Genomic DNA, 27,479 nt, shown 5'->3' on the forward strand with positions numbered 1-27,479 from the left:
CTTGGCAAAGCCAGTCATCCAAGAATCTGGTAAAGAAATTGTATTAGCAACAGTATTTTATGGGTAAATAAGTGGAAATCATGGAATAATAAAAGAAATAACTTTCAGAAATAGACCTTTCTGGCCCAGGACTTTGGAAGACTCAGTTTGTACTTTGAGTCATCATTCCCACTGATTAGGGATGTAGGATCAATCGGGGAAAACCTTTTAGGCCTAAGATGCTTCACTACACTTAAAGACCGAAGCGCAGCTCTGCCCTTATTCCAGGCTGTTAAATATGCTGTGAACTGTGTGTCCAACAGCAGAGAACAGTGTTGACTTGAGCTAGGAAACGAGGCTGGGGCTGGAACAAGGGTGTAAGCTGGTCATTTGCTGAAGTGCCTGTATGTAGTTTCTCACAATAGATTTACCTCTTTCAGAGAATGAATTTTAGACTGGCTAGCAATAAAATTCAATGCATCTATTTACTCTGTGTTCAATGCTTTTCTCTTCAAAATCTGCTTTTTTTCTTCTAATAATGTTGCATTAGGATAGCGCTGTCCTGCAGGACACGATGAGGAAATAACATGGCTAAAGAACCGCATGGAATATCTGTGCATCAGTTACTAATCTGTTCTGGATGGATTGACTTAGGAGTTATCTTAGTGACTAACCACTGGAAAATCCTGTGATATGGGAGCTCATGCATTTTTTTGTAGCCACAGCTGCAGTCATTTCCCTTCAGAGACACATCATTTCCCCAAGACACATCCTGTCTCAGAGTGCTATGGTGTCTGCTGCTCCAAGCTCCTGTCCCCTTTCTCAGTAGCCAGCATATGGGTGGAGATTTCCTTCCTAGTTTCTTCTCCTGAAAAGCTTCATCTTAAGCTTCGGCTTGAGAAACGGATTGAATCTTGACCTCTTGCATAAACATTGTCTCTGCATGCCAAAAGGAGCCTCACTGGAGAACCAGAGCCCCTGTTTAGACGTGTTTCTTCATCATATAACTGATGGGTATGACTTCCATTGCTAGGTTTGCTTTCTCGGTCTCCAAGCTGTGACGGTGCCAGAGTTAAACCAGATATTTAAGCATGTGCATCTGAATATTTTAGTGTAGTTTGTTCCATTCACCAGCAATGCAAATAACACTGATGGTTTTCATAATCTACAAAGGGAAACAAGGACATTTGTATGAAATGAAGCTGTCTATTCCTAGTGTTTCTTCCTGAAACACAGAGCACTTCATATGTGACTTCAGTAGAGTCTTTTTTTGTGCACAAGAACAGCAGAGAAGATGACAAAGCCTCATGGAGGGCAGAATTCCATTTGGGAACAGGACAAAACTGATGCATCTGCAGTGAATGAATGCAGCGAGTACTTCTGCTGCACTAAGTTATGAATGGATTGGAGAAGTATTAAAAGAAAAACCTATTTCAAAGAGGCAGAGGAGGAGAACGATGCCTGTTGTAAGAAGAGATGTCGATGGAGCAGGAGAAGGCGACTAATCTAATTTAATGAGCAGGCTTTACAGAGTAGTGTGTTGGGACACTGATTTAGATAAGGTCTGTTTGTTATTAGGTGCTGCATTAACATGGTAAGAGAAAGTCCTTGTTTTGAAGACCCTTGCTGTTAACAGTGGGTATTGGCTTGGGACATGAGGCTTCTCTAAAATGATGTTTTGCAAAGAAACGAATAGAAATACTTTGAAAGGGTGTGAGTTAATGAGGGCAAACTAAAGAGGCAGGGAACACTTGGTGGTATGAATGTTCACCATTCTCCACAACTATTTCTTTTCAGATGAAATTGGACCTGATACATTTAAATATTCATGGGGTTCCCTAGTTGTGTGCTGGTGTAATACTTTTCTTCTCAGAACTACACCATTGCATGGCAAAAATAAGCATTTAGTATTAACAGTTGCATATACAACAGAAATACGTCATAAAAATAAAGGAAATACAGGTGTAACTCTCTTCTGACCAACTCTGTCTTTAACTCCATGATCTCCAGGGCTGGGGTCTATAATTAAACCACCCCAGGTTCTGGGAAATTTAGTAAATCTTGACTAGAAGAAAGAAATAGAATCCAGATAATTTTGAATATATTTATTTCTTAAAAGTTGTTCCAGGAAAATAGTTTGTTCTAATGTACTCACAAAAGCTTAACGGTAGGGACAGGACTCTCTTGCTTTCTTGATATCATCACAGAAGCTGGGGAAGAATGTGCTATAAACACCAGCCAGCTCTCATTACTGCTGAAGGAATGTGGTGTGATTAAACCTCTATACAGAAAGAAATGGAATGTAATTCTTACATGTTGATTTGCTTTGAACACATACCACATGCTGAGGAATGAGTTTCCAGTGTGCTCTTCCGCTTCTAAAGATGGAGAGGACCTCATCTCCAAAAAACTAACTGCAACTATCTTCTTTTGAAAGTGAGCCCTAGCTGGTTAAAGATATTCGCATTTCCCGGTGTCCAAAATTCTTTGAGAAACATCTGTGAATGCAAAGCCTTCTATTTCCTCCTATTGGGAAATGCAAGAAATCAAAGCCCTGTTTTGTGCAGCCATAGAACAAAAGACGTTTTTGTGTTTCTACATACTACTTTGAAAATTGCACTGATACCATACCAACTATTAAATTATTTTGTCCCTGTGGATCCCCTACAGCTCTGCTGGTGCTCAAAAGATGCCTGAGTTTGCCCCCTTTCTATATGTTTCCTCCAGCTCTTGAGACAGTTGCTAACTCCTGGCCAAAGAAGACTGGACAGGACTCCTTCCCAAGTCCAGCAGTGAGGCTGTTGTCCAAGAAATGAGCTGCGGGTTGATGCAAGGCACTCCCTTCCCTCTGGATTTGAGCCGGCTACCTCATCTTGAAAGGATTTGTTGCTCAATGATATCAGCATACAGCAAAACACAGATCACTTGTCAGCAGTTAATGATGACATTTGCTTGCTTACTTCACAAGGTCAGCGCTATAAAGCATGAAACCTCTTCTCACCCTTGAGATGGAACTGCGTAATGACAACATTTACTGTAAACAATTGGCTTCTAAAACCTAAAATGATATAATACAGTCAAATATTGCACGTATTTGAAATCATGCATGGCAGTAGGAGCACTCTTGCAGTCAGTGCATTTTATACAGTGACCCAGAAGCACAAACCGTCAACTAACGCTCCAATACTTGCAATATATTTTTCACTGAAAGGTCAGCAGCCTGCCCAAAAATCTTAGCGAAATTTATAGTTCAGTGAGTTGCTTTCTGAAAAGCAGTATGAAACTAATTATACTTCATGACCTTTAAAAAAACACTTTCAAGGAAAGCGTTGAAATGTTCATATACCTGCTGAGCAATGAAATACTGTATTTAATCCCAACAGTTTTTTTAACTATTGGCATTGCAGTGAACGCTCGACATGCTGGATATCCATTAGGAAAAGGTCATGTAGCAAGAGTACCATGTTTAACATAACCTTAAATACTCTTGTCAACTTATATCAGAATTACTGAACGCTGGGTCCAGAGTGCCCTGCGATACCTCAGAAACAAATAATCATTGCACGTTAGGAAAAATCTAGAGTGACTGAGAAATATGTAAAGTATGCAGAAAGCAGCTTTTCTACTCTGTCCAGCAGTGGCCAGGTAATAGTGCAATATTTGCGAAGTATCAGTCACTTGCTTTAGAATAGTTGATTTTAGAAAAGGATAATGACCCTGCGGTGTGAATTTGCAACAGATAGAAACATTAATAGTACAAATATTAAGGCTGATTTTTTTTTTAATGCAGGAATGAGGATACCTAGAAGGTCTTCAAAGGTGCATATTTACCTAACTATTATAAAGTAACTTTTTAACTGTTTGAGTGCAGCACATACACCATAAAGCCAGCAGACGTATTGTGTCTGTGTTTTGTAGTAAAGGAAGTTTAGGCTTGCTTCAAATCCTCCCAAGGTCTTCAGTGGGGAAGGAGTTGGTTCTTCATCCCAGATTTCATAGTCTCATAGAATGGTCAGAAGAGACCTCAAAGCCCATCCAGTTCCACCCCTCTGTCATGGGCAGGGACACCTCCCACTGGATGGATCAGGTTGCTCAAAGCCCCATCCAACCTGGCCTTGAACACCTCCAGGATTTGATTTAATGAGCCCTGAGCTCTGTCAAGACAGGACCTCTCTAACCATGCTTATAATTATTCTGTGTATGTAACTTCAGAAAGGAAACCTCCTGGGCTGTGTAGAAGCTACATTACAAACTAAGTGAAGCACACGTCATCTTTTCATCCCATGTTTGCCTCCTGATCCACAGGCTGGATCCCAATCCATGACGATGCAGATGATAATGCTTCACGGGTTGCCTCACCAGGAAGAGGCCAGTGCAATGAATGACACAACAGTGAGGTGTGTGTAAAACAAGTTGTTAGTAAGAATAGGTGTGTGGTTTATGAGCTCAATAACTGCACTGTGACGACCTTCGGAGCTCTAATGGGAGCTTCTCCTACCCACCAGAGGCTCCTTTGACCCCACAGAGAGCTGCTCATGACTCCGTGTGGAGCTCCACACGCGGGAAGCGTGCTGCAGTCCTGGGAAAACTCTGGGAAGAGCCAGCGTTCCTGTGGGATGGCGGTTAAATTGGGCAAAGTGGTGTGGGTGCAAGGCTTTTTAAAGATTATTGGGTTTTGAGAGTGACAAAACCTGGCTGAGTTCTAAGTGCAGACAAACAGTGAATAGGTCCAAAATTTACTCGTTTCCACAGCCAGCCTGTCACACCCTCTCCATGGGAATACCATCCGGGATCCAAAACACTCCCGGTATGACCACACAGCTTCCAGTCTGGCTTCGACTGGTCTTTTCCCTGTTGTACCTTTGATTCTCCTGTCCCAAGCTCCCCGCAACCTCAGTGTCGCCTTCCTGCCCATCTCCTGCTCCCTCCTCTCAGCCACAACCTTTCACTCCCAGCGTTCCCGATCCCGAGGAGCACCCCAAGCTCTGATGCTGCCCCATCCCAGCAGTGTTTGGTGGGACAGGTGGGTGGGTTCCTTGGTACCTTTAGGGTTTGTGGGGACAGGTAGGATGCAGGCAGGCTCCCCATGCCTGGCAAGGGGAGGGACAGATGGACAGGCTCCCCTGTTCTGTTGGGGTTTGGGGTGGAAAGATGGACAGATAAATTGGCTTTCTTACCCTGGTGGGGTACGGGGGGGAACAGGCAGGGTATGGGAGATGCCTTCTGCCTGGTGGGGGCATAGACAGACAGATGGATGTACAGATGGATGGGATCCTCTGGGGAAGAGGAGAAGAGGGGAGTGGGAAAAAAAAGAAGGGGGGAGGAAGAAGGGAGGGGGGAAGAAGGGGAGGAGGAAGAGAGGGGGAGAAAAAAGAAGGGAGGGGGAGAAAAATGAAGGGAGGGAATGAAGGAGGAGGGGGATAAAGGAGGAAAAAGAAGGGAGGGGGAAAAAAGAAGGGAGGGCAAAAAAAGAAGGGAGGGGGAAAAAAAGAAGGGAGGGGAAAAAAGAAGGGAGGGGGAAAAAAGAAGGGAGGGGGGAAAAAAGAAGGGAGGGGGGAAAAAAGAAGGGAGGGGGGAAAAAAGAAGGGAGGGGGAAAAAAGAAGGGAGGGGGAAAAAAGAAGGGAGGGGAAAAAAAGAAGGGAGGGGGAAAAAGAAGGGAGGGGGGAAGAAGAAGGGAGGGGGGAAGGGGGAAGGAATGGAGGGTAAGAAAAAGGGGGGAAAGGGAAGGGAATAAGAGGAGGGGAAAAAAGAGGAGGAAGAGGCGAGGGGAAAGGGGAGGGGGAAAAGAAAGGGAGGGGGACGATGAGCGTGGTGAAAAGATTGAGGGGGGAAGACGAAGGGAGGAGAGGGAGAAGGAAGAGAGGGAAGACGAAGGGAGGAGAGGGGGAAAGAGGGAAGGGGAGGGCAGGGCAGGCGCCGCCCGTCCCCGCTTTGTGGCCCGCGAGGGGCGGGGCAGCGGCGGGACGGGAAGCGGCGGGGGCGGCCGCTCCTCCTCCTCCTCCTCCTCCTCCTGCTGCTCCTCCTGCTCCTCCTGCCTCCCGTCCCCGCCGATGGCGGCGCTGGGCCCGGCCGGGCTCCGTCTGGTCCCGCGGCGGCGGGCGCCGCTGCCCTGAGCGCCCCGCGGAGCAGGGCCCGGCATGGCCAACCCCGGGGCGCGGCGCGGGGGGCCCGTCAAGCTGCGGCTGACAGGTGGGACCCGGCGCCGGGCGGCCCTCCGCCTCTCCTCTCCGCTCTGGTTGGATTGGGGGGGGGGTGGGGGCTGCTCTTTCGTCTCTTTGTTTGTTGTGTTGTTAGTTTGGGGTTTGGGGTTTGGTTTTCATCGATTTTCTCGGCCCCGGGGGAGCGGCGGAGCTCCGGTCGCGGGAGGGGGAATCGTGGAGTGTTGAGGGGGTGGGAGGGACCCCAGAGGGCGTTCGGGTACTAAAAGGGGGCCCTGAAGATCGTTCGGGTCCTAAAAAGACCACCGGGTTCCTAAAAGGAAGCCTGAAGATCATTCGGGTGCGGAAAGGAGACCCCAAAGATCATTCGGGTGCTAAGAGGGGACCTGAAAGACAACCGGGTTCCTAAAAGGGGGCCCTGAAGATCATTCGGGTCCTAAAAGGGAAGCCTAGAGACCATTCGGGTGCTAAAAGGGGACCCCAAAGATCATTCGGGTTTCTAAAAGGGACCCTGAAGATCATTCGGGTCCTCAGAGGGAAGCCTAGAGATCATTCAGGTGCTAAAAGGGGACCCTGAACATCATTCAGGTCCTAAAAGGGGACCCCAAAGATCATTTGGGTTCCTAAAAGGGACCCTGAAGATCATTTGGGTCCTCAGAGCGAAGCCTAGAGACCATTCGGGTGCTGAAAGGGGACCCTGAAGATTATTTGGGTTTCTAAGAGGGGACCCTGAACATCATCGGGGTCCTCAAAGGGAAGCCTAGAGATCATTCGGGTCCTAAAAGGGGACCCCAAAGATCATTTAGGTGCCAAAAGGGGACCCTGAAGATCATTTGGGTTCCTAAAAGGGACTCTGAAGATCATTCGGGTCCTCAGAGGGAAGCCTAGAGACCATTCCAGTGCTGAAAGGGGACCCCGAAGATCATTTGGGTTCCTAAGAGGGGTCCCTGAATATCATCGGGGTCCTCAAAGGGAAGCCTAGAGATCATTCAGGTGCTAAAAGGGGACCCTAAAGATCATTCGGGTGCTAAAAGGGGTCCTAAAAACGGACACTAAGCATCGTCCAGATCCTAAAAGGGACCTTAAAGATCATTCAGGTCCTAAAAGGGGACCCTAAAGATCATCCACGTTCTAGTATTTTAAAATATCATTAAAACTGCTCACCTGCCTGCTGGGAGAAACAATGTTGGTAATAAGTTGGTTTTGAAATAAATATAAGTTTAAATACTTAATAAATATAAATACTTGAAAGTATGTACTTTTCTGCATGAAAACGCAGGTAAATGGGTTTAGTGGAAAAAATCTTGTGAGTTCTGCTGGAGAACTTCCTAGCTTGGGCTTTCTTAAAAGAATTACAGGAGCTTTTAAAGACAGAACTAGTTCAGAGTGTGGGGAGTCCCCCCAGCAAAATAAGTCTAAATACTTAAAAGTATGTGCTTTCCTGTGTAAGAACCCAGGTAAATAGGTTTAGTGGAAAAAATCTTGGGAGTTCTGCTGGAGGACTTCTAGCTGGAGCTTGCTTAAAAGAATTACAGGAGCTTTTAAAGACAGAACCAGTTCAGAGTGTGGGGAGTTCCCCCAGCAGACAGGGTTTTGTGTTCTAGAGTGTCACTGTGTGAAGGTAAGGGTTTAAAAAATAATAGATAACATTGTAAATACTTCACGTGTAGTGTATGCAACTGGCTTGCAAAAGAAACGTGTTTAAAAAACGTACTGCAAGAGTTTATGTATTTACTTTAGGTGCATGTGAAATATTTCCAGTTTAATGCCTAATAGAGGTGCTTTCATGCTTATTTTTCAAAGTATGTTATTTTTTTAGGGAAAGTAAAATGTTTTACTTTGGAAATACTTGGACTGAATTTGTAATCTAGTTTTCATGGAGATTTGTGAGTGTCTATATATTGCACTTAGAAATAAAACTTGGAATAAGCGTAGCTGGGACCGATGCATGTCACAGTGCTGCCTTGTTTTTACGGAGGGTTTTGTAGCTTTCTCCTCAGGTTATTGCTTTATTGATGTTGTGCTTTAATACTTCTTCCCTGAGCAGTGAGTGCTCAGCTTTGCTTATCTTTGAAACATTAAAGATGGTCTATAGCCTTATGTGAAAGCACGGAAAGTACAGTTTAGGGAGTTGTCTCTTTCACCTTTGGATTTTGTGTTCGATCTTGTTTCATATTTGCTTTATTTTTATTGAGGTTTAAGCATATAACGAAATCACGTCAACGACAATCCGAGTGTGTTATGGAGAGTGTGATTGTGAAGAAGGAATAGGCAGTGGTTTTACGTAACGAGTTTTAATTGTGTAGCCAGTCCACAAAAGAAGCAGGTACAATCCTGAGGAGTGTGTCTGAGTTTGCTGTCTCCTTATATTTTAGGAAGGGAATATACAGAGCAGGGGATGCTGGCAAAAGTGTCTTTCCAGGGACTGTTCCAGGGTTAGCAGCTCTTGCGGTTGCCGAGTACCAGTTCTGTTACCTGGACGTTTCTGTGAAACAGCGGCCTGTTTCTCGAGTTAAAAAGGTATTTCATGCTTAGCTAATTGTGTGTTGTTTCACGTAAGGTCATTTGTTGCAGGGAAGCTTTACGTGTTTTAAAAAAAACTCATGGAAATCTATTAATTCAGCTGACATGTTGTCAGTTCTTTCCTAGGAATAGTTTTAAGTGTTCTGAGTGGTTTTGATTACCCTTTTTGATTGGAAAAGCAGTTTGAGGGCTCTTGAATTATAAAACTGTTTGGAATTAGAAGAATCTGTGTATCCAGTGTTTTTAGAAGTTTATTCTCAAACTGACAAATGCTATTTAATCTTAATTTTCTTTGGCTGTATGAAACCAACAGTCTTCTGTTTTGGCTCAAATATTTATAGGATTAATTCTGTAATCATTCTGTAATACTGATCTTTTTTATTCATTATCTCTGAATTAGATGGTATAGATTAAAAAGTGGATTGTAAGAACTGGATTCAATTAGCAGTTTTTCAGGACATAAATGTTAAAGGTTTAGATGGAAAACATTGTTTTGACTGACTGGATAAATGACAGGGTAATGTTTGATGTGAGTCCAAGAACTGATCTGGAGCTAGTGCCCAGCTTCTCAGTCCATCCTGAGGAGCCAAATAAAATATTTAAGCTAGGCCTCATTTTGCAAAAAAGGTTGATTCTTTGTTGGGACCTTAAGAAAGTTCTGAGAAATGTTTGGCATACCTTTACACTAAGTGTTTAACAGTTTATTTAGGTCTGGGTTCCATAACAGAGAGAAACCACAGCGGTGGCATACTTCTAGTAAGTTTTTATTTGATTTACAGTGCATCTGTGTTATACCTTTCTTATAAAAGGTGATTCTTCTCTCCTAGGTTTAGTTGTCTGTCGTAAGTATCACTTGAGTCTTTAGTGATATGTATGTCGATGCATTTTGCACAAGCTTGAGCTAGTAAATCGCTGGATAATTGTTAAAATCCAAAGATTATGCCTTCTGATGATACTTCACTTCTAGCATGAGGTATAAATGCTTGTTTCTGATTAAAAAGATGGACAATGTCATTTAAGTTAGCTAAAGTCTAAAATTGTGCGAGTCTTCTCTGAAACTGGTCTTAGCAGCTTGTAATAACATTGTCCGCGGAAGCTGTAATATAAGGGAAGTTCCTTTGACTCTGACATTTTCACCACCATCTTATCTGCTCCCATCCTGAGTGTATTTGAGTTCTACAAAAGCCACAAGTACTGTCATCCCCTTCCATTCTTACTGTGGTTTCTCTCAGTGTTGTGTTGGATTTGTGGATTTATAAATACACTATACTCCCAGGCAGAATGGGCTCTTTCTTCCACCACCATTGCGCTGATATTACGTTCTTCAAGAAATTGAGAAATAACCATTGCTTTCCCTTGCTCAGTAAATATTTTATGTCCTAATCTGTGAAGTATCTAAGGTTAAAATAGTTATATTTGGCTGCTTTTGCTTATGGTATCAATGACATTTATCTGAATTAAGTCCTTAGGGCTGTTTTTATCAAGTAGAAAGGTATATTTAAAATTCAGTTTGAAGGCCGAAAAACTCATGAGCACTAAAATTTGTTGAGTCACATAAAGGTTAGCCCGTGAATTTATTTAGTTTGTGTGTTATAGCTGGCGGTTGTGTCAGAATAGTTAACAAGTAAAGATGCTTTGCTCCACAAAGCAGAGTTATGCTGCATGTAACAAGAGGTGATGAATAACCCCTGGATGAAACCGGAATGAGCTGGAAGAATTTTGTTGGTCAAGAGTCAGGTAGGCCTGAAGAATTGTTAGAGCTGGTTTTCCTCCTCCTCTCTGTGAGCTTTCAGGTTCCCTGGCAGAGTTGGCTAATTATGGAAATAAAAGCACTGGCTCTTGTGTTGCTGAAAACAGCTTCTCATCTTCTGTCCTGTTCTGTCTCGTGTTGATCTTCCTGTCTCTTCAGTCCTTACAGTACAAGGGTGGTTCTGTACTGTCAGGTTATGCTGTTGAAGGAAGAAATTGGCTGCTTTTTTATTGGTTCATAGAAACTCTCATGATGCCGATAATATTTATGGAGAAAGATGTGGTTATTTAGTAAAAACCAGAGTATTCCTGAGTTTGGCAAAATAATGTGAAATCTTCAGACCTGGAGTTTATGGATAGCAGAACCTCGTCGTAGAAACAGCATCACTGATTGATCAAGTAGCTACCTGTGTTTTTAAGTAGCAAGGCTATGGAGTCATAGTTGACTGAAGTAGTAGTGTGATCTTAGGTCAGTTTAAAATCTGAGAGTTGGGGTGGTTTTTTTTTACACTTTGTAGCCCCTGGCTTCACTGTTCTGGGCCCTCCCTTGTGCTGACTCCAGCAGCTCTTTAGCTGAAAGCTCATCCTACCAAGGAAAAAGTAGTTTTTTGCCTTGAAGGAGGAGGACGCACAGGAGAAGCTGAAAAGAGGGCAGGGCTGCCTCTTACCAGTAGCAGCCTGTAGTTAGATAGGCTTTGGTCAACAGTAAAACAATGGGTTTCCTTCATGTAAGGTGCATTTGACTTAATGACACATGACTTACTGAAAACCACTGTTAAGAAATCAGAATCAATAAATTACACAGTAGGTGTATTAAACTGGTCCGTTCATAACAAAGTCAATAGGCATGTGTCTAATCAGATTGTGTAGGGATTGCTGGATGCTTGGCCCTCATCATCAAAGCATGAAGCGTGTGTATATATATCCTTTTTATATAGACACTATGTAGTTATAGATATTTATATACGTAAAAATCAGTTGTGGATCGCACAGATGCCAAAGAATTATAATAAACAACTGAGTGGCTCTATGGAGCAGTCTCAGTGTCCGGTTTCGATGGGATCAGTTTGTACACCAAAGTTTTTGTTCATCTGGGAATAAAATCAGATATCTGTGCTCAGGGATAGGTAGTAGGATATCGTAGCAAGGTAAATGAAGATCAAAAGGGATTTGGGGGAGGAATCATAGTAGGAAAACAGTTCTACAGGAGCTGTAATTAAAAAAACAAAAAGGCACAATACTCCTCTTTGGTTGTAGAGTAAGGAAGGCATCGAGAGGTCCTAGCAGAGGATTTACGTGTGTAGGTAGCATATGGAACAAATGTAGGAGACCTTTGGGAACTCTGCACAGTTCTAATGTTAATGTTTAAAGAAATAAAGCTGTTGGGGGGGGGGAATAAAACAGAAAATACTGAGGGTGGAAAAATTATGAGTAATTTTTAGAGTTCTATTTTTCAGTTACGTTTAAAGACTTTAGGCTCTCTGTGTAGCTGAACTTAACTGAGTAACTCAACAAGTAGTGACAAACCATTTTCTATTTTCTTTGTTGTTTGTAATCACACTGAAAATCTGATCAGGCCCCAGATGAAATCATTTTGTCTTTGTGTCCTTAAGGTGAATGATTTGATCCCAACAAGAAGATAGCTTTTAATGTTTTGTTCTGGTTTATCTCTTGGCCTTTGAAGTAACTCCTTCTTTGCCATCTTACTTAAAATGACATCTCGCCATTGGGCCAGACCTTTCTTGCAGGTGTTTCTAAAGCTAAAGGTTTCTTTAGGTCTCTTCCCTCTTGTCATCACAATAATGAGATGCCCTGGCTTCTGACTTGGCCTAATGGCATGAGTACCTTGCTATGCAGGCTGTTAACGTGCCTGCTTTAATATATGGAGTGTAAGCACTTGTGACACATGCAATGTCTGAGATAATTTCATTGACTTCTGAGAGGTTGGTAAAGATTAGTCTCAGTAATATCAGACAATGTGTGTAAAAGCAGCTACTGTGCATGTCTGCTATTAGCAAAGCACATTTCCTATTTGGAGACGAGGATTGAAATCTGGAGGGATGTTTGGCAATAGCATATTCAAGGAAGCACACTGTTGACTTTTTCTTGCCACTTAAACTTTAAATACTTTCAATGGAAGCACAGATAAGAATGCTCCTAACTTTGAAGAAAGCTTCATCTGCAGATAACCAAGCTCAGGTCAGAATTGGCTTAACATTATCATCTGAGTTTGAGTGGGGAGACTGATCCAAATGGAGAATGGACAATCCTCAGGATCATAAAAAGGACAAACCAGGTGAAGCCGGGATTTAGAGCCACTATCTTTTGACTTTCTGCCCATGGACATTGTTTCTCTTGAGTTGAAATCCACATAAAACATGGTTCTATTCTGGGCCTTCTGAGACTGCGCACGCAGGGTGATTTGGGTTCAGTTCTCTCATAGATTAGTGTTGCAGTATCAGCTGTATTTTAGCATCCTGCAGACTCTTGGCAATTACTTTTTTCTACTTCAACATGCTTTTTTACTGTTGCTTAGGCAAATTTGGCTAGGAGCGATATCCCCCAAAGCGAGTAACAAGTATTGTGTAGGTGATGTGTTATTCACATTACTTTCACACTATTCACATTATTTTCAAAATTCTGAAAGTGAAAGAAAAAGCAGCAGTATGTGGCTGGATCCTGTTGTTAGTTTTCTGGAATGACCCCTAGCCTGTACGTATTTAACACAACTTGCAAGGATTGTTCTCTTGCGGGAAGGGAGAGTCGCTTTGGTGTTGTCAGTGTAAACAGGTTCAATGTGCCCTTTCTGTAATGAATTCATCTAAATTGTTTCAAATATGCAGAGCATGCACGGACTATGTAATTTACAGGTCACAGTAAAAATACATACCCAGATTCTACCATTCGTACTTAAATTAACATGTGTGATGCCATCTTGCTGCAAACATTAGAACGATAATGCCATAGTCAAGCTTTCCAACCCACAGCACTGGTTTTTGGGATGTTTGCATCCTTGTGCTCCATCCCGGGCTGTCGGATAGGGTGGACTGAGGAATATATCCAAGTTAAAACAAACCTCTTCCTCTTACTGGCCTTTTTCTTTTGACTGGGCGTAGCAGAGGACTCTTGTGGGTTGGTGTGTGTGTGAGCAGTGGCTCAGGTCAGCCAGGTGTTGGCAGAACAGCAGGCTCTTTGTGGGACTGGGGGCCTGTCCTGGCTGATCACGTGGAATAGCTTTAAAAAAGTGACATACATTCATTTTCATTCTGCCTTGACCCAGATTTTAGTATTACTGATGGAATTAAACGGTGTCATAGCTAATTATATCTGTGACGATACTTCTTTTTAACATACCCAACTACTTGATTTGGAGCTTATATATAGGTGCATATGTAAATTCCATTATCAATGCAGTTGTGCTTGTACTTAAGTGAAGGTAGGTAATACTAGGGGCGTTTTCTGAAAACTTGAGCCAACTTGGTGATTTCTTTATAATGCAGATAAAGATGAGGCTGTGCACTTCTAAAACTGCGTCTGGTAAACCTGCTTTGTGGGTATCATTCGACAGGAAGGTGAATGGAGCGTATTCAATAGAAATTGGCCATTTCATTTTGTTAAAAGTAGTCTACTACCTTTTGCAATTATTTCTCATGAAAAACATGTAAGTGAATCCTCTTTTATTCTTGGTGGAGAAAGAAAGATCTGATCTGGGTTAGAGTGCTTATAAACGTGACTAGTTTAAAAAAACCAAACCCTTAAATCTGTGTAAAATAACTAAAGGTGTCTGGGTAAAATGCATAGAATCACTTCTGTGCTTAGCTGCCTGGGATTAGAAATTCATAGCAGTAATTATGCTGAGTATTTAGGTGTCCTTATGACAAATAATTCTTCAAATCTTAACAGAGATTTTTCACCTTTTATTGTACCAGAATTATTATTTTGTGAAGTGTATAAATCTTTCTTTTCAGAGGAAAAGCTCTCATCTACTGTTTTCCCCTGGGGTTTTATTACAATAGTGGTTTGTAGCTCTGTATAAATTGTATAGGTAGCAGCGTTGTGCCTAGGTGCCGTAATATTAAGGTATCTCCTTTTATTGTCTAGCCACAAAATAAGTACTTCTGTCTTAATGTATAAAGGGTGATACCAGGTGTAATGTAAGAAATCATATAAAGGTGGAGCTGGCGGAGGCAGGTGGTGCCACGTGGAGGCAGAAGGACTCCTCTGTAAAGGTGGGGCAGGACAGGAGCTGGTGGAGGACCCAAGCTGGCATAGGAACATGAAGTCACAGCCATTATACCAGGATTTTTGTGTCTCTGTGATGGAAGCAGAGAACAAACAGGGGTTCCTGGACTTGGCCTTAAACCATCCAGAGATCTGTCCTGCATTTTGTGCTGCTGATTACAATATTACTCTTAGCCAAGTAACAATAATTGCATTTTCAATGTGAAAAATCTGAGGATACCAGTTTTTTTTCTTCTTCATGCTAATATTTATGTCTTTTAAGAGACACAAAATAGATGTGTTGATAAGCTCTCCATTTAAATGGACATGAAGGACCTGATTCTCCTGTATGCTGGTGAGCACTTGCTCAGCATTACTCACTGTGAAATTAAAAATGACTGGCTTCTTTAAGCCTAGGTTCACAGTGGATGACACATTAATTGACCAGACTTTAAAGAAGGCTGTAATGCATGTTTAAGTGGAAATTTTCTAGGGCTTTTGTTTAGAGGGTTCCATTAGAAAGTTAAAAAAAACACATTATACTACTCTTGCAGAAGCCTCTTGGTAACAGAAGCCTCTGAACAACTGTAAAAATATTCAGTGCCATCTTTCATAATTTCACCTGGTTTGTATGCGTGTCATTTCTAAATGTCTAACTAGCAGTTCTGGAAAGGACAAGGTGTTGGTGGACAGAACCTTCAAATGTATCTATAGCATTGTTATAATAAACCGTTGGTCAAGTATGGATGCATGGAATGGGGAAAAATTATTGCCCTCTGTTCAAGCTAAGTTTTGCCTTTGAACAGGGGAGGTTGTCGTGCGTTCTTACAGAAGCAAATGCTGTCTGGAAAGTCAAGATGCCCTGCAATAATTGTGGTTTGTCTTAAATAGCTGCATATATGCTTTTTGTCCAAATGTTAAAAGGTTTAAATCTTTATGATTGTACTAATGCAGGAATAGCCAAAATTTTCCTGACGTTGTGATGCCATGTTATATTGGATCCCTTTTGTGAAAATCTTTCACTTTTGAGATTTCTGCTTAAGAACTGGGTCAAAGGATGTTTTAAAATGTTGTGGGTTTCTGCTTTTTTCTGCAGCAGGAAAAGAGAAGGCCTGTAAGGAAAAAGTGACTTAAGAGTAATTTTCAGTAGTACAAGTGTTGTGCCTGGCTTGTCATAAAATAAAATATTTGTGTAGTCTTCTCTGCCTTCCTTAGGCTGTTCCTGCAGTTCATAGTGTTCTCCCAATACCAGTCTTACGCAGAGGTGGTAAAAGTATTTTAAGATTTCTGTAATGCTGTCTACATGGGTAGACAATATTTTCTTTTTTTTTTGTTCCCCTCGCAGACTGTGAGAGGTTTTTCTGCTTGGTGAGGTGCTATATATTTGCATTTACCTATGGCTCGCTCCTGTGGCCAAGAGATCGTGAAGAAATTCCTGTTGGTTTGTGAAATCCGAATGTGGCATTGTGAATATGTGCCTCGGATTTCCTCATTACAACGTTTATCATTTTTCCTGAAAGTTCCTTTCCTCTGCTGAATTGTTCATCCTGTAGAATAAGTCAGCTATTTCCTGTGTATCAGCATAATGTAACTTAATCTGCACCGGGCAGTGCTTTGGACCTGTTCGGAAGTGATATATTTTTTGTGAGTTTATGGAAGTTTAGGAACTTCATTCTCCACATTTAAGCACCTTCTCCTGGTGTGGCCCACAACTGGAGATGCACTTGTTCTGCACCCACCTTGCAATGGAGTAGCAGTGAAGGCAAAGAAAAATTGTCCCTGGTCAACCTGCCCCTTTTGAATGTTCCATTCGCAGCTCAGCAGCGCAGCGTGTAGCTTCTTGCAGTTGCTTCTACTCCATGTAATTTGAACACAATTCTGGATTGCTCTGTCTGTCTGAACAGCTTTGCTTTTTATTCGCTGTCAGTGGAATTTGTAGCCATAGATGGGCTTGTAATACCAAACTTGACCTCGTAACGCCGACGGTAGTTGGTGTTTCCCCTTGTAGATGGTCTCTTCTGTTGCTGTTAAGCATCCTGCTGGCGCTGACATTTTTCATGCCGAGTAGCTAAACTGGGCTGAATTTATTTTAGGAAGAATCTGTTAAAATTCAAGCAGTTTTAAGGAGATTAAAATTATGTTGCACATCTTTTGGAAGTCCTTTATTCTTGCAAATCTTTTATTCTTGGGCAGGAACAAGAACACGGTGATGGGCAGATGTGTCTGTGTTGGCCCAATAAGGCGTCGTGCGTGGTTTAACAAATGGACCTGGTCTTGCTGCGTTAGTGCTAAGTTTATCCACTGCTTCCAGCGTTAAGAGGGGCAGTAAGTAGAATGCAGAGGGTTTAAAAGTTGGGTGAGGGTGGGGAAGAAGGGAGTGGCTTGGAACAAGGAACTGTCCAGGACAAATGGGTGGCTGGTGGAGACTGATTTTTGGCAGGACAAGTTGCTGGGAATCTTTCGGTGCCCGGATTGCACTGTTATAGTGATGAACGTGACGCAGGGTCGCAGGGTCAGCCTGGATTCTCTCGTTTCCAAACTTTTTAATGCTTGGCTCTGTAACCAGGAATGCTGTCACTGCACGGGCTGTTACTGTTAGTGATTGAGTGTATCGCAAGAAGTTGTCACCTCTAGCAGAGGGATTTTGTAAAAACTGAAGATGTGTAGCAAAAGCAAAGAATGCAAGCGGTTACAGTTGGGTAGAGGAAGAAATTTAAAAACGAACAGGGAAAAATCCACCCACCCCAAAATTTCTCCCATCTGTTCCTTTATTCCACACATTCATCACCTTAATCCTGTATAGAAGAAAAAAGGAATTAAGGGCTTGCTTCTAAGTGGTTGTGATTCATAACATAATTTTAAGAAAAGCTGCCAGATAAGATCAGGGTTACTCCTTACCTGTAGAACAAAAGGAATTTTTCAGCTTTGGCAAACTTGAAGTGTTCTTAAAAAATCCTTGATTCTAGGAAACAACGTGATGTCTTGGTCACTTTGCTAATGCTTGTATTTTCTTGCTTTTAAAAGGGTCAGAAGACTTTCTGTTAAGTAATAATGTGGTGATAGTTGAGTTCTGTAGTTTTTAATGCTTCGTTGGCTAATTCATGTGCCAGCTCTTCACAAAGGTTTTGGAGTTACCATTAATACTTTTTTTCAGCTAAGTGATAGGTTAGTTGCACAAAAGATTTGACCTCATGTAGTTGAGTCAATACAAATACGTTAAATAACAAATAGACAGAGAAGTTACAGAAGTTGTCATTGATGTGCTCCGGTGAATCTTCCATTGCATGTAAAGATTTCTCTGTAGAAGAGTTTAAACTATGAAGAATCAAATCAGAAGTTACATGCAGTGAGCAGATGTATCTCCAGCAGGAGAGAGGCATCGTGTTCTGTTTAAATTTTTTTAGAGGCGTGATGGGAAGATGGCTATGGTCAAAGGGAGGAGAAGTTGTGAGAGTGCTCTCAGGTGTAGAGTGTTGTTTTAGTCAACTAAAAATAAATGAACTGATACAACGTGAAACTTCAAGGTTTCATTTTAAGTAAACTTACACTTAATATCGTCTAACCATGAAGAGAAGTGAGCTTTTTAAACTGTTTTCATGTTTCTACAGTGTTGATGCTTAACAGTGCTTCTCTTCTACCCCAACATTTAATTGACACAAGGCTGAAACAAATTTGCTCCTATGAAGACATCTTTCCCAAAAACCTGCTGTTTTTCACACCTTCTTGAGCTATGGGCAATTATTAAGTTGTTAAGTACCTGATTTTTTTTCAGTTGATGCCCTTTTTATGATTAAAGGTCTGTGAAAGCCTTAACTACTTCCCAGCGGGTTGTTCAGGAGTTGCAGTGCTGTTACTGCCTGGACCTTCCTGGAGCTGGAGGTCTGTTTCTTTTTCAGGTACGCTATGCACATCACGTTTGTGCTGAAATAACCATCTGTTATCAGCAACATAGCGAGTTGTCAGAGTCTCAGAGGCAACCTGTATTGTTGTTTTAAGACTGTTGAATAGCTTAAGAACAGAGTACAGTTTCCATCAGATATGCTCTTAACTGTGCTTTATGGAATTATGTTTTTCTAACAGTTTTTTTTGTTATTTGTATACACACAAGTTTGCTTTCTTCATTGTATTTGGCTGTGTTTTTAACTTTTTAATTGAAGTATTTCCAATATAGTTATTTTTGTTATAGTGAACCATTTTATTGTTTCAGAAGTGAATGAATCATATATTCTGGGTTATTTTTTCCTGGCAGATATTTTTCTTTAATGATTACTCAGGGCTAGCTTAAATTGTACGGATGAATAATACTTGAAGTACAGTATCTGATTTCAAATGTTACAATGAAAAACCTTGTGAAAATAGATATATCGGTCCTTTTCTTTTATTTGCAGGAACAATATCTTCGCAGGGAACCAGACTGGCTGTGTAGCTGTTGTCAGGCAATGAAAGAATACTCTATTCTGTTATTTGTTCTGACTTCATCTCCATTTCCTGAAATCCCAAGAGTTTGTTCTGTTTCCCAGGTTCCATCCGTCTGTCCCACCTGAATGAGCAGGTCCTGGCTCTGCGGTGGGTGGTTCTGTCTTGGTGTCCCCTTTGCAGGATGGATGAGCAGCTGCTGGGGTGGTGTGGGGAGAGGATGTTCTGCACATCCCCAGAGCCGCTCCGGTTGCCTGTGCGTAGGTGCACCCTGTGTGTGATTGTGTCAGAGCTATCTTCTCACCTGGGTTTGCTGCATCACTATCGACTGCTCCGCATTGTTTATTTCCTGCACCCACATATGTTTCTTGGGTTTCGCTTCCTCTTGTTTTAAGAATTTGCTACTGCTTTTCTCATTCATACCATGTGCTAGCAATGCCCCTTTTAGCAGTCTTCCCTGTGACTGTGTTATAGAAGCAATTCGTGCTACCTATAGCAAAAATGATCTCCAGCTCTCTCCCATGTGGCATCTGTGCTCTTGATTTCTCTTATTTATTTTACAGGATTTTTTAAAATTATTTCTTGTCTGAAGCCAGTCAAGACATCAGCCAGTTTTGAATGTTGTGTAGATACTGTCATGAGGAAAGCCGTCAGCGGGGATCCTCAGCTGGTCTACAAGTAGGCAAATACAGTTAGTTCTTAGTTCTGGAAGCAAATAGAGCGTAAAGTGACTGTAGGGTAGTGTGGAATCTGCTTAATGTAAATGGCCTTTACGTGTTGAATTCCAGTTCCTGACTGGCCTTTCTAGGCAGTCCCAGGTGGAAGAGTGGGTGCTTCCTCCACTGCTCAGCAAGAGGTAATGAAGCCAGGTAGCAAGACTTGAATGCTGGAGATGATTAAGCAGCTCCACGGCCCCCTGAAACAGAAGAGAGGAATGTAAATATTCCATAGTTTTTATTAGTGGAGTGTCTGTGTTCTCATATTTTTGTTGACTATACTGAGTTTTAAAATATTTGGAAGAGTAGAAGTATCAAAAGAGCATCTAATGTGTGGGTATGTGTTTCTGTGCACACAGTGTGCCCTTTAAAGTGCAGGAGGAATTCTGGTGTATAAAACCTGTTTTCCAGTGTATAAAAACCTGGAAAGAGTGAGTCTACTTTTTTTTTGCATCCCTATAACTGATTTATGTAATCTGGAATGTAAAGACTTAAGCTCTGGTTTAGGAGTAAAAATGTCATACACAAATTGTTTTCTCATATGTTTCCCGGATTCTTTGTAGGTAGGTCTAAAAAAACCCAAACAAACAGAAGAACCCTACATATTTTCTCTGTTGCCCCTACCTTTTTAAGCTGCTGTCCAGATAAATATTTATAAACAGAAAATAATGCAGTTTCTTTTGCATGCACAAAGCCCTGGGGAAAATGAGGAAATGTTTTAGTGTGTGTGAGGCGTTTAATACTTCAGTTTGCTCTGATTTATCTTTCAGAGAGCTGTGGAGGCCTGCCTAAAAAGCTAGAATACATTCCCTATGAGCTTATATTACTTTTGTTTAAAATAGTCAAGCCTCTACTGCTGAAACTCAGGAATTCATGGACAGAATGACTAGAACAGCAAATATGACTGAAAAAAAATGCAGTTGTTGGATAAAGTGGTATGAGCGCAGCTGCTGTGCATAAATTGATTTTGCTGTTGCTTTAAATCTATGATGTGTTGGTATTTTGGCAGAGTAAGAAAAACAAGGATATTAGAAAGTAATTTACTGAGCTGGGATTAGTAAAGAGCGTTCTGTTTCTGTGACTGGGGCAGAACAGGATGGTTGAGATGTGTCTGATAAACAGGACGAGGTCTAGTCTGACAGCTGGCAACAATAGCTTTTGCTCAAAGTCAGGTGTACTAAATTAGCAAATCTATTACAAGGACACAGGAGAAATCTCACAGAAGACAGCCTTGTAGGCAGAAGTGTTGCCAAATGGGAAATGATTCATCGTCTCTGAATGGGATGAGCACTGAGCAGAAGCAGTTTAAACCTCAGACTGCTTTGGCTCATGAACCACCAAATATGCGATTAACACTTTATCTTCTCCAGTCCTTTGGTTTTTTTTGTTGTCTCCTGAACAGCAGTCTGTGTTTAGGATCAAAATCTAGACGATTGGCTTGTTTGTTTTGTTTTCCCTTCTGTAAGTTTGAATGTGTTGGTGCTTTCTTGACTTTTAGCTAAATCACAAATGTTTGCATGCGTCCTGAAAGCACTCCTGTCTTGTGACCCGCTGGCAATGCCACCTCTCAGCGAGACGTGCACTACAGGAGTGATGCTGGCAGAACTGACTGGTGAACTGACTTAGTGTAGTGTATTTGCTTATATTTAGTGCGAATACATGATTAACTGGAGATGTAGATTAGTACCAATTCCAAGGCGATCACTCCATTTTGATTGTTAGTATTTTAAAAACTTGTATCTGTTTAACATTGACAATACCGTTCATAGACTGCAATGTACAAAGATAATCAGGGAATATATTTGTAAATTCTTAAATTCAGTTAGTAATACAGAAAGGAGGTACGGTTTGCAAGGCTAGTTGAAGGAATGTAAATGGAGAAGGGGTTTGTGCCCTCTTCATCGTTCATGTAGCTGATCAGAGTTTTAGCATGTCTCTGGTCTTGTTTTATGTAAAAGAAATTGTTGTCTTGGCTCTGAGATACTTAGATGATCACGAAACAAAAGGAATTAGGTCATGGGAAGGTGCTTAGTATTAAATAATTGAGATGTAAGAAGATAGTTGTGAGAGGAAAAATGGTTTTACTTGGTAAGTTAGTGTGTTGTTTAGTAAATGATTCTATTTGGAGGGGGCTGGGGTAGCATTCAGTTAGCAGTTGTGATATCCAAGGAGCAGTGTGCCTAGGAAGGCGAGCCCTCTGGAAGTCTGGGTTTGGCATCCTTGGTCTTGCCTTGCTTGTGCTACCGTGTAGGAAATGGTAGACATTAAGAAGTGTATTTAGTACAATGTTTTGTGAGTGGAACTGCAGGAGGTTGAGGGTTTCTGGGGTGAAAGACAGCAGTGTTAATGAGGGCTTTCCATATCTGTGTCCCTTAAAAAATCCCTGAAAGATTTCTGAAGTTGTAGTTTAAATTGCATGGTAAGTGTTTTTGGGCAAGATTCTTTATTTTCACATATTGTTGAGCTGTTTCATCTGAATCACTTGGTGTTCTGTTTCTTTAAAATCCCTTTTATATTGTTTCATACAGTTGTCTAGAAATCATGCTGATCTGATGAAATAGTATAAGCAACTTGTGTAAAAACAAAGCGAAAGAAGCAAAATGGGATTTACTGTAGGTTGCATTTATTGCTGTTGAAATAAATAGGATTGCTCATCCACTTAGCTCATTTGTGTTTAACAGCAGCAGCTTCTTAAACTGTTTGGATCTGTAGAACACAGTTGTTTACACAGAGTAACCAAACTGAATCTCTTCATATTAAAGGACTGCAATAATTTAACTAGATCCATTTATAAATTATATAGTCTAGTGATGTAATTATCTCCTGGGGATGAGGCTTCATGGTTGTCTGATGTGTGTGAGGGGGAAGCCTGGGCTGAGGTACGTAAGAATTTTAATAATGGATGAATGGTGATGTCTTGGGTTTCTGTATGGACTTTCTTTAAGCAGCTGGCGCTTTCCTCACTTACACGATGCTACGTTTCTGCAGGTAGAGACAGATTTATGTAATTGAAGGCGCAAGCTTAGTAACCAGGTAAACCTGTAGGTGTAGTCCACACACCTTTCTGCTGACCCTGTCGGTTTTGGCAGAAGCCAAACTGCCAAGTTCCAGAGAGGCAGTTTCCAGAGTTGAATGCATTCCACTAAAAACAGTTTATCTCAAAAAAAAAAGCAAATATAGGGACATTGTGCTTAAGTGTTTCAGCTACGTTAAGGGAGGAGGAGGCAGGATCCACATGTTACCAGGGAAACGGATCAGAAGCCGTATCAGAAGTTGTGGATATTGATGATAATGCAGGAGGGTGTCGATAGAACACTACTCATCGATGTTCCTTGTATAATATCATTCAGTAAATCAGGTGTGGTAGTAAAACATAATTGTGCTGAACTAGGAGTTTAGACTAAGGCAAATGCTTAATTAGTGATTTTTACTAGTGATAGTATTGAATCACAGTCCTTATGAACTCCTTAACATTAGGTTGTTTACTAGAGAATGATGTAAAAAATCAACTCTTTCAGGTTGTGGATTTGAAATGCTAGAATTTACTTCTCCCCCAGACAGTTGTCACCTTAAGCTGTCATCATGATTTAGGGTTTTTTTCTTACAAAGCAGCTGACGAATTCTTTTGTTGGCGTTGATAAAATTAATATTTGCAGCATTTTGCTGCAGTGCCATGGGAATTACTCATGGAGGGTTAGTGATGTCCATGCTTTTGATGTCTCTGGTGTTTTTTTTTTTTTCCAGTGATTCTTTTCCTTTTGCCTCTTCCCAGCAGAGCCCCAGCAGCAGCGTCCCGCTAGGATCGTGTCTGTAGCGGAGACAGAATTTTGAGACTTCCTGTTTAAATCAAGTATGTGACTGTGTCCCGACAGAGATGGCAGCAGTCCTGCCGTCTGGAAAGCTGCTGGTATCTACAATTCCAACTGCCCAGGAGCCTGGGTTAGTTGCAGGTGCCTCTTGTCTGAGGCCCTTTTTAAAATTCAGGGCATTTTTGTCTGGTTGGTAATTAGATCATGAATTTCTTTTGTTGTTGCCTCTCCTATAAATCATTCAGAGGGTGGAGAGTTTCACTGCAGTGAAACAAATCCGAGGACTCTGCTTCTCGTTAGCATGTTTTTACCCCAGCACGTTTTCAGAGGTGCATGAAATACATCAGGACAGAGCTATAATTTGTTTCTCCTGTTGCTTCCCCCCCAACTCCTGTTCCTATCAAAACAAGCTGAGAAATGTATGAGTAAATTTCCATGGTAGCTTTTTTTATTTACCCCTCCTCAGAGGAAGAATTGTGCTCTCTAAGTGTTTTTCAACTTGATAATTTTGGACTAATCACTTCTGTCCAACCTGGGTCTTGGTTAAAAAATAGCTGCTGGGATTTCGAACAAGTCTTTAAGGACTGAGGTAAGATTTCAGCACAATGATTCTTAAGAGTTTGAGGTAAGAGTACCCCCTTTTTGAGCTTCTAAATATGATTTTATTTCTGTATTTCTAGGATAACTGAGTTAATGCTCATAATAGAGTTTAGTTCACTTACTTGCATACAATAACCACCCCTGTGGGTTTCAGATGAATTAATCTCAGTAATGTTACTTTAAATTTAAAGTTTCTTTTAATTACAATTATGTTTTTAATATTACAGGAAGATAAAATAATTTAAAATCAAGGGGGCTGTACAGCAACTATAACAGCAAAGATGGTTGGTTCTTTTCTTCAATGGATCTCTGCTTCCCACACTGATTTTTTTTTTTTACTGATTACAATTCTAATCTTACTACAAATGTGAGAAACAAAAGAGAGAACTTTGAAATTGGTCTGAAAATTGATCTTTGGCTGCTGATATTTTTAATTTTTTCTTAGATATTCTTGGAGCTGTTAATTTAAAGCTGTGCTGTTCCCCCTCTCTCCCCTCCGTCCCAGCTGAGCAGCGTAGCATTTGGGCTTTGGAAGCAGTGTATTTATGATGACTTCATGGTACAGGAGTGGTTTTTCACATGTTGAAAAATGGACAAGAAGTGAGGGTTAGGCCATTTTCGAGTAGGGTGGAGAAGTGAAGTGGAATTTCTAGTGCATGAAAGTTACGTGTTAGAAACATCCTGACTGGTCTGAGAGGCTCCATCTACACTAAACCAGGAAATGCAAATATTCGCAATAGCCTTTGTTTTCCTAAAATTTCCCACGTGTTACTTCTGCTTCTTTCTCCTTGCTCGGGGCTGTGACTAAAGGTCTGGCTTGCACAGAGCCCTGATGAGGACGGTTAGTTTGTGTATTTGGTGTAGAGCTAAAAAAGGCAAAACAAAATCAACTTAAGGTTTTGTATTTCTGAATTCAGTTTCACTGGTTCAAACCTAAATCACCGTAAAAGCGACTTGTAAACCTTCATGGTAAGGTTGGAAACGCTTAGGGAGCGTTGCTACCTTCATGGCAAACGTGGCAGCATAATTTCTTCCCTTTACCTCTTGACAGGCGTATCGAATAAATGGGACAGATGAATAGAGCGGGTGACGCGTGTGGCAGCGAGCCCATCGCGGAGTCACTCGAGGAAATGTGAATACATTCGTTGCTTGAAGGAAGAATTCAATGGTGGGGGGGTGTTTTGTTTTACTTTTGGCTTCGAGTGGAATAAGGGAGGAGAAGTGGAAAAGGAAGCCTTTTGTTTACAGCAAAACAATACTGTGAAGTAGACAGCGTGATGTTAAAAAAGGAGTCTAAACACGGCAAATGTAGGCAGGGTCCATCTGGCCTGGCCGTGTCCACAAGCCGTTCGGGCGTCCCGGCGCAGACTGCTGGAGTCTTGAGTCGCTGTCGTGTCATCCCCCCTTTCGGGAATTTAAAATAGCCTTGGAGACTCTGTCCCAGAATTTTATTATTACATGAGATGAATGATTTATTGGCTTTAACTGTTTATACTCGGTGATGCAATTCATCTTTAGTAATGTTTCTTCCATGATAAATGCATGATATTTTCATTTTGAATTTTAATCTCCATGAGTTATGTTACGCATAAGTAATATGGGTCTAGACTTCTACAACCAGTCAAAGCACCACCCCATAGGCAGAATTTAATACAGTGGATCTGTTGGAAAGAAAAATGTACTGCTCCTGTGTTAGTGTCTGGCATGTTTTGTCGTGATTTAAAGTATATTGCATTATTAGGACATTTTTCACTTCTGAATAATCCCTATTGCTGTTAGGGGGTTGAATGCACATTATTGTTGGTTTGTTTGTTTAGTCCTAGAGGAATAATTCCAGTTTGTTGAGACACGGATTTCTATCTGACAATGCTTATAAGCAGGTGCATGTGATCCTTTGAAATGGATTTCATTTTACATGCAGTATATTAAGGATTTGGCGTCTGGCTAGTGTTGAACTTGCAGAAATGTGTTTATGGGACAATTTAGAATTTTAACAATTATTAAAGGAAAACCTTGTTAAAAGCACTTTTGTAGTTATAAGGATCTCCTAATATGTATTTTAAAAGAGTTTATTTAAAACCTGTCTACCTTATGTTTGGATATCAGCCTAGCAATAATACTTTTATATGTCACTTAGAACTAGTGTTGAATGGGGTTTTTTTTTTGAACTGACTAGTTAGTATTTCATAGCACTTTAAAAATTCATTAGTACTTCAGAATTGTTCTAATGTACGCTCCAAGTAAGACAGTTAGAATTGGTACAGGATTCTAAACTTAGGTTAGATTTATAATTTTGAAAGAGAATTGGAGATCAGTTCCCTGGCGGTATGAGCTGTGAGTGTACGTGGTTGGAATAAGGGCAGATGGCTGAGCCTAGTGGAGAAGTTACTGCCCCTTCCGAGTTGTCCTGGCTCCCATAGCACTGGGGGCAGATGGGATCATGTTTTGTGTCATAGAGGCATGGAATGGTTTGGGTTGGAAGGAACCTCAAAGCCCATCCAGTTCCAATCCACCTGCCATGGGCAGGGACACCTCTCACTAAATCAGGTTGCTCAAAGCCCCATCCAGCTTGGCCTTGAACACCTCCAGGGAGGAGGGGACATCTGTGACTTCTCTACTTCCTAACTCACCTCAGAAATAGATATCTAGGTGATACCTGGGTGATTTGATGTCTGGCCGCTCCAGAATGCAATGCTCCCAATGCTCTTCCCTGCTGCAGAACCGTGGATCTAGGGGCTGGTGGAGAGTATTTCCAGTTAATCTCATCCAGCAGAGTGTGTCTGAAATCAGCATCGGTTTGTCCGGTGTCCTTGGGTGAACTGGGCTTCCCTCTGCCTGTCATCTGGCACCTCTACCTCAGTGTGCACTGCCTCCAGACTGAAAAAGAAGCGGCACTGGGGTGGGTATTGACCCTTCCAGCGATAAGTTAATTTTGGGAGCACTGAACTTCAGATAAGGTGGTGGGGAAAATAATTAAACCTTGTTATGAAGGGCATGCTGACCTCTGTATGCATTCGTTGTTTGTACTAGCTCTAGGTAGAGCTCTTGGGCTATTCTGAATTTCTAGTGCTTTGTGAGACTCGGAAAGAGCAGCTGTCGGTGCAGCAGAGCAGCCTGGAAGCAGTTGCGTGTGTACTTGCAAGCAAAATGGTTTCTTCAGCATTTTGGTTCTGTGCTTCTCAGTGTGCTTTGGAAAACAGGCAGTAGCACTCCATCCAAATGTCTAAGGTCAAGATTGCATCTCTGAAAACCTGAAGGGTGTTAGCTGATTATTTTGGTTTCCTGATGGCAAAATTCTGCTTTTATA

General features: G+C 41.5%; 1 protein-coding gene across 2 annotated transcripts in view; it reads left to right on the top strand.

Moving 5' to 3' along the window:
• The first annotated feature begins 6,023 nt into the window (after positions 1–6,023).
• Positions 6,024–27,479, top strand: part of SMURF2 (SMAD specific E3 ubiquitin protein ligase 2) — a 55,540-nt gene continuing 34,084 nt past the window's right edge. The window contains exon 1 of one of the 2 annotated variants that reach the window (XM_069872757.1): positions 6,024–6,169. In XM_069872757.1, the coding sequence (XP_069728858.1) occupies positions 6,118–6,169 (52 nt within the window). In that variant the 5' untranslated portion in view covers positions 6,024–6,117. Of the gene's footprint in view, positions 6,170–19,216; positions 19,308–27,479 lie in introns of those variants that run through there. The other variant, XM_069872756.1, reaches the window with a different exon arrangement.

Source organism: Phaenicophaeus curvirostris, chromosome 19 (assembly GCF_032191515.1).
Source record: "Phaenicophaeus curvirostris isolate KB17595 chromosome 19, BPBGC_Pcur_1.0, whole genome shotgun sequence".
NCBI lineage: Eukaryota > Metazoa > Chordata > Aves > Cuculiformes > Cuculidae > Phaenicophaeus > Phaenicophaeus curvirostris.